At 31.6% G+C, this 8,224-nt stretch overlaps 1 protein-coding gene across 1 annotated transcript in view; it reads left to right on the forward strand.

Moving 5' to 3' along the window:
• LOC105626941 (putative oxidoreductase GLYR1 homolog) overlaps positions 1–7,414 on the forward strand; it is a 47,184-nt gene extending 39,770 nt beyond the window's left edge. The window contains exons 8-10 of the mRNA XM_012208235.1: positions 6,253–6,363; positions 6,461–6,905; positions 7,215–7,414. Of these exons, the coding sequence (XP_012063625.1) occupies positions 6,253–6,363; positions 6,461–6,905; positions 7,215–7,414 (756 nt within the window). The remainder of the gene's footprint in view (positions 1–6,252; positions 6,364–6,460; positions 6,906–7,214) is intronic.
• The last annotated feature ends 810 nt before the right edge of the window (positions 7,415–8,224 follow it).

An 8,224-nucleotide genomic window follows, 5' to 3' on the forward strand; every position in this document is an offset into this window, starting at 1 on the left:
ACTATAATAGTAGACTTATATAGTCACTATATGTTNTATATAGTAGTTAGTTATTAATAATAGTTATACTAACGTAACTTAACTAACTAACGTACTTATTATATATATATATATATATATATATATATATATATATATATATCATAACTCAAAAATTATCTATTATTGAACTTTGTGTCTGTGACAATTTTTGTTCGCTACATTATAAGCTGTAGTATACATGAAAATTAACTCATTTCACCGAGATCCAATTTTTCATGTAATTAGCGTGGGATTTATTCTCCCAAATAAAGGAGGACGGAGTTTTTCTCTCCTCCTAAAATTTTTTTTAACTATTTGGTAATGTAATGAAGGTAATCTTAAATTTTTCCATATTGTTTGAAAGAAAAAGCAATACAAAAAATTTGGGCTATGATCAAAGAAAGTAAAAATATAATCGTAGATGGAGAGTTAAGGAATTTGAGAAATAATTTATCAATCTTGTTTCGTTCGAGACGGTATTTCCAAGAAAGTGCTTATTTTAAATTAACGGGAGCATTTCCATGAAAATACATTCCGAGACGATCTGTATTTGGTGCGCGTCGTAATTGAAGCTGGAATACATGCGATCGCTTTACGCCGCATCACGACATACGTCACGCGAGAAGAAAAGAACGAGGTGACGGTTCTTTGACCATTAATCGCTTAGAACCGATTCTTATTCGCTCATTCAGAGTCGCTTCCGTCTTTAGTACAATGGCGACGAACGCCGAAGGTCGTGTCGAGCCTCTGACCGCGTAATATTACACATTTTACAGCGCCAGCACGTCGCGTTACAACGCGACGAGTTCGCGGCGGGAATAAAAATATGTCGAAGCGATGTCAGAATTAAATTAATTCTTCATTCTACAACTGTAGAATGCTCGTTGAAATAAAAATGAGTCATTCAATACTCTGAATGAATCTCGAATCGCAACTATTCCTGCTATTAGAAGAGTTTCGTTGTAGCTATCAAATGTTGAAATAGTTTCAATTAAATGTTTGCTAATATAACTAAAAATATGATTTTATTTTTTTAATATTTAATAATTAATATCAAACAATTGGCTATAATAATATTATATTTGATAATTATAAATATTACAATTTGAAATAGAACTAAAGAGAGAAACTTTAAATATGAAGAATTTCTATTTTTAATCGAAGTAGATCTTAATACTTTAATTATATCGTATTTTTTTTATTATGTTATTATTACATTATTATATTTATGCTATATTATTTATTATTGTGTTGATATTTATTAAATATATGTATCGAAAAAATTATTTTCATTATATTAACAGAATATTTGATTGAAATTATTTTACTCAACGTTTGATAATTATTATCAGATTTTCTTTGTGGCCGTCCATGATCTTACAGACTACAATTTGTAATCTTTTCTCTCTTTTTGGTTTCCATCTACAATTTTTTCACATCGGTAAATACGTTGAGAATTGTTTTCTAGAAGCTTTTATAATTTTAGAAGCATTTGTTAACCTTTTATAATTTCACGTCGAGTTGGAGTCGACGTAATCCTTTACGTAATTTTTAGTTATAATTAGTATCGGTTCATGGTTACAATCATCAAATTATAATTATAATTAAAATAATTATAATAATCCAAGAAATTTTTCCATACATTCTTCGAGATAATAACAATTCTTTGATTCATGTTATAACTGCTGCTGATTGAATTGAAAACAAAATGTTTGGTTTTCATTATTGAGAAACAATAAAACAATTTGACTATAAAAAGACTGTAATGTTCATTTTTAATTTTAATCTCGGCTTGATTTATTCTTTATCTTTTATAATTTTTAGAACTAGGAACAGATAAGAAGTAAGTTAAACCGAGATTAAAGTTAATCTACATTATGATAGAAATAGACATTAGTCGATCGAACTCGCATTTCCGCTCGAATATCCACGGAAAAGTTTTCCAGATCCAATGCTATTACTTTCCGATCTATTATAAAATAAGATTAATATACAGATAATCATATTTATTGTCTGCAGAAGAATATTTTACTATTAAATGGAAAATTTTTAAATCTATAATAAATCTTGATTCTTGAGTATTGATTTCATACCAAATATTATGGCATCGTTATAAAATTTATAACGATTGGGTAAAAATTTACCCAATATACGGTATACATATTATCTTTGTTTTAAGTATACAATAAAGTCATTCTCATTTAATTCAAAGAAGAAGAATTGGAATTAAAAATCTAATCTTAATATTATTTTTTTTGTGCAAAAAATTGCGTAGTAAGATTAAGTACAAGTCAAAAATATTTTTTGTCTTGTTATCAGAAATTCTTTCTGAGAAGATAACGATTACCTTCTCTATTAAAATTTGTCTTTCGTTATTTTTGTGAAAACTGAAAATACCGAACGCGTACGTTGCACGTAATTCTAAGTAGACCGTGACGACGGGGATGTTACTTCACAACTAACTGCCTCCTGACAAGGAAGAGGAATTCACTACCGAAAGTGCATAAAGTTAACGTGGCTTTGAAGTTTATTCACATCGCGTATCGAATATATTCTGCCTTAATTTATAATTCTTAATATTATTATCAGACGATCATCAGTGAACAATTTTTCTTTTTTTATAAATGATAATTGTTATTCATTAATAATAAAATGGTAATAAACTTATTAATTAATTAATAAAGCTCTTTAGCTGTTATTGATTTTATAATAATTTTTGTCACTGTTTTATTACTGCAATAAGAAAAGTTTTTTATTAAATATTAATTATTCAATGATAACATTAAGAACTATAGAATAAGATTCTTATGTTCATTATTTTTACCAATGTATAAAATTAATTTTAATCTTAGTTTAACTTATTCTTTTTATAATACTTAGAACCAGAAAGAGATGAAGAGTTAATTAAATGGAGATTAAAGTAATTTAAAAATTGTAGATTAACTTTAATCTACATTAGTACTTTGTAGGCACACATTTTTATTTATTCCGTAGATATTTTCGATCTCTTTTGTTCAGCTCAAATTTCTTTATTTCGTTCTAGTTTTTCAAAAAATCTAAAAAATAATTCAGAATTACTTTTCCAACATCTTTGTTACCTGTATTGCCAAATAGCTATTTAACTCAAATGTAAAAATCTTTATTTAATAAAAATTAAAACCTGTGTAAAAAAATTTGGAAGAAATTTCGCCTGGATCAAAATAGATCCAATGTGATAGATCCAATGATGGATAAAATTAAATTATATTGATAAAAACGAGTACAAGAATTAGAAAAAAAGTAAGTTAAATCTAGATTAAAGTAATCTATACTGTTAGAAATGGACATTAATCCTTAATCGAATGACTGTTTACGTTACGGAGACGTAAGCTTGTAGAATCGATACGAACCATCTGTTTTTTCGGTCACTAACTAAAACTCGTCGATCGCTTCTTTTTCTCTTTTTCTATCGTAATAATGCTTTGTATCGGAAATAAGATAAAAAGATAGGACACGTTTGTTTACTTGTATATATACAAGAAACAGTCGAGCCTTCGTAATGATAAACATCGTTTGGCGCGTCTTATCTCGCTCCGAAATATTGTATAACTTTCGTAAGATCTGAAGAAAACTGATGTTCGTCGTGCAATTGCGACATTATTTGATATATAAATGCTGAATTGTGTTCGATGTGACACACGTGTATTTGATACGTATGCTGAGTCATCGGAAAGAGGAACGCTCGAGAACCTTATGCGACTTGGAAGGCACGTTGAAAATGCGTGGAACACGCATTTGGACGGCTCGCCTTACAGAAATCTAATACTAAGCTAATTTATTATTGAAAGACAGTAATTAACTTATTTGAGTAATTTACTTATTTGATGTATTAAAAGTACTAAACAATAATGCTTTTAATATTTAAAATAAGTAGAATTGGGGAAGTTATTTTTTAAGTTTATTCTTTAAATTACTTTATATATGTTATAAAGATTGAGTACAAAAAGTAATACGAAATTGGAGAAAACGATAAAATATAATGTATAAAAAATAAAATACCCGAACTTATTGTATTCAATTTCTGTGATAAATGTATATAAGGTAACTTAAAAAGTAACTTGTAAAATAAGTGACTTGTAAAATAACTTTTTTAACCTTGAAGATAAATAATCGTTGTTTTTTAGTATATTAACCAATATTAGATTTTTGTAAGAAAACGAACGAGCTAGAAATGTGATATTTCTATCGTTCAAAGCTGAGATAAAGAAGTAAGCCCAAACAGAAATTCTTGTTCACACTTATTATAGGATCATCAATTCTTCTTCAAACTGTACAACTTTTTATGTTGAAAGATATATCATCCTTGTGTTCAATCACACCGATCATGCGTAGTCATCTCGAGATCAGCTTTGAAACGAGAAATTTAAAATTGAAGGATACCTTATGAATGTAGGGAGTCAGTAGGGATTGTTGGAAATATATTACGTGTTTCGTACATTCATTCATCTAACTTTGATTCTGAGAAAGACGTTCGAGTATTCTGTTTCTGAGTCACTCTACTCAATTGATTTTGTGGCGGCTCGAGGTCGGCCTTTTTCAAGTCTAGCAACATCAATATTATTAACACCAATTCTAAAATTCTTAATGACAATCATTGATATTGCGCAGGTATTATGTAGAATAAAAAAGTTGCGACTGTCGTTAAGAATTAACGACAATTATCGGCCTCTCTCTTTAGTTGCCTCAGCAGAAAAGCAGCTTTGTAATAACTGTTATAAGATTTTTTAATATGATATAAAATTTAATTCTCCTCAATAGATCTAAACATACAAACTTAAAAATCGTATTAAAGAATTATACAACAATTGTAAAGCTATTTTTTTGTCAAATTTTTTTGTCAGAGTCTGTTTTCTGTAACTGAATTAATACACACTTTTAGAACTTAAAGCAAAATAGATATATGTTTGATATTTGGCGAGAAAGAAAGCTATAATGCAGTTTAATGCAGAAAATTAAAAAAACACGTCTATTATGGTGTGGCGTGCATGTTGCGTCTGTTGCGAAGAAACGATTGAAATGGCGTCGGTCGTCAACGCCGAAACTGCCGGAAGGACTTCATAAGCAATCGCGACGATATCACCTGTCGAAAGTTCGAACATGTGAATTTTAACGATGCCGACGTGAGAGCTCGTCGTCGAGACTCTGCATCGACTTCGAAGAAGGATTAGGGAAAAAGATGCTCCGCAGCGATTGATGGCCACGTAACGAGAACAATTCGTCGACGTGATAAGCAGCAAATTGTGCTGTTGTCAACTCGTTGGTCTCGTTCCTGATGAGAAGCCATCTCAGAGATGGCCTACGTGATAAACAGCCGTATCCTAATCAGTTTATCGTGGGAGGTATTCGAGAAAATTCGAAAGCGTTTGAACTATACAGAATAAAATTGCTAGCACACAGTTTGTCCGCCATGTTCGTCACGATCGAGATAATTGGAAGCATTAATCGAGGATTTCACAGGAATTCTCGCGAATGCATCTCGCTTGCAATTCCTGTGAAATCCTCTCGTTGGAATTCCGACGAGAAATTCCGCGGGTATTCATGGAGATTCTGGAAAAACTCTCTTCTCGGCAATAATGGCGTCGTTTGCTGATGTGGCCGGTGTGCCGAGAAACGTTTTTTGTTGTAGCATGTTCGTCGAATGGAACGACGCGATGGCACACGGCTACGCGCGGTGCCGCCATCTCTCGGCAATAAATAGTACTAATTATGCGATTGTGCCGTTTCATGTTGGATGGCGCCACGATACTGAATTTTACCCGCGCGATTGTATATATTTATATCTAAATGTTTAATTAATATAAATAATATATAAATTACAAATATTATATACGTAATATATATAAATTATATAAAATATAAAATTAAGCAAATTGCGATTAAATATTATAAAAATATTTTTAAATAAATTTTATATAGGTTGTTTGCTACAAATATTAAAAAAAAAAGAACTTGTACATTTTATTACAGCTAATAAATATAAGGAAACAGCAAGTTTTTGAATATTTAGCATTTTTCTATATTAAAATTTGAATAAAATTGTATCTTAATCTCTCATTTTTTGGTCTTATATTTCAGCTTTTTAGTTCAATCTAAAACTCTCATAAATCACATATTTTGAAATTGTGAGATATATGGCTAATCAAGAGAGCAATCAAATTAATTTGTACATACGTTATGTATTTCTTTTTACAGTGTACAGATTTCGTGAAAGCAGGAGCGAAGCAAGGATTGACGCCGTCCGATGTCGTTCTGGCCGCCGATATTACCTTCTCTTGCGTGGCTGATCCTCAAGCTGCTAAGGATGTAAGTATTTGTTAAATTCAAATGTCATTCTTTAAAAGTAATCTTATCTTTCAAAATAGTTTTTATTATATATTTATCACGTTAAAATGTTTTTTAGATGGTCTTTGGTAATTGTGGTGTCCTGACGGAGATATCGCCCGATAAAAGCTACGTTGAAATGACTGGCATTGACGCAGAAACATCTCAAGATATCGCCGAGGCGATAAATGGTAAAGGTGGTCGCTATCTCGAAGCGCAGGTACAAGGAAGTAAAACTCAAGCGCAAGAAGGTACTTTGGTCATTCTTGCTGCTGGAGACCGGTCACTTTTCGATGAATGCCAATCTTGTTTCGAGGCAATGGGCAAAAACAGCTTCTTCCTTGGCGAAGTCGGCAATGCTTCCAAGATGAATCTTGTACTTCAATTAATGGCTGGTGTTACTCTAGCCGCTCTGGCCGAAAGCATGGCACTAGCGGATCGTGCTGGACTTCGGCAGAAAGATATTCTAGAGGTCCTGGAATTGACATCTTTAGCATGCCCGGCAATTCTTGAAAAAGGCAAAGGTAGATGTCGATGTTTATTTAGTCACTTATTTTATTCATGTCTGCTTTAATTCTAAATCAAATCAACACAATATGCAGTTTTCTAATAATTTTGATAGTAAGAATTACATCTCTAATAACTTTATAATAACTTTATAATTTTTCTTTACATAGGTCTTATAATTTTTATTTTAACAATATATTTATTTCAGTAAATATATAACAATACTCGTTCTAATGATTACTTGTGTTCTACAAACTAGTTGAGAATTAACAGAGTCTGCGTATTAAATTCGTAATTAACATTACTCCTAATATTCTGTTTTGCAGCGATTGTTGAAGGCGGTTTCCCTACTCAGCTACCGTTACAACATATGCAGAAGGACCTGCGACTGTCGTTAAGCATGAGCGATCAATTGGAGCAACCTTTACCATTGGCTGCCGCAGCGAATGAAGTGTACAAGCATGCAAGACGTCTGGGATACGGTGCACACGACGCTTCGGCTGTTTATATTAGGGCCAGGTTCTAACGCAGCATACGCTTCGTGTTGTCACCGAGCTTCTTCATATTTATTGCGATACCTGACGTTGTTTCCCGCCGCTAACAGGGAGAAAAAGAAGGAAGAAGAGAGAAAGAGAAAATATCATACATAAAAAATATAGTCATATATTTTTGTTTGGTACATGATTTCAAAAGATATACCCAGACAACACAAAATTCTCTACAATTAAAGTATAAGGTCTTCAAGATTCTTAGCCAAAGACGTCTTATATCTCAATTTTGGATACTTTATGTTGTCTTTATGCGCTATTATTTGTGTAAACATTTTACAGAAAATAGAAAACACAAATTCAGTAACGCGGTAGCGAGTCGTAAGAAAGAGTTTGTCAATTCGCGTCGCGAAGAAAAATGTTGCACAGAGTTTGTAGAATTATTTTTATTAATCTCAAATTATGGCAATATGGTTTATTAACTATAATCAATGATCTAAATAGTTTGTATTATTAATTTGAACAATATTCTTAAGTAATAACTCGAATTATTATTTAAAGTATTATTAAGTAATAATTTGGATTATTAATTAAAGCAATATTTTTTTCTTCGATGTTATAACGACAGTTCTCCGTGTACTTGTCGACGAAGAAATTATTTTTCTTCGTATACGGACGGAGGAGGCGGTTTGATTAACGTGCTCTCGAGTTGCGTCGATTTCGATCGCGCGCAAGACGCCCACTTGGCTCGGTTTCGAGAGATTCGGGACGAAAGAAAGAAAAATGTGCCTTACGATATCGATTGAAGGAAAAAGGCTTAATAACGTACGTGCGACCACATTTAAAGC

Source organism: Atta cephalotes (assembly GCF_000143395.1).
Source record: "Atta cephalotes unplaced genomic scaffold scaffold00001, whole genome shotgun sequence".
In the NCBI taxonomy this organism is placed as follows: domain Eukaryota; kingdom Metazoa; phylum Arthropoda; class Insecta; order Hymenoptera; family Formicidae; genus Atta; species Atta cephalotes.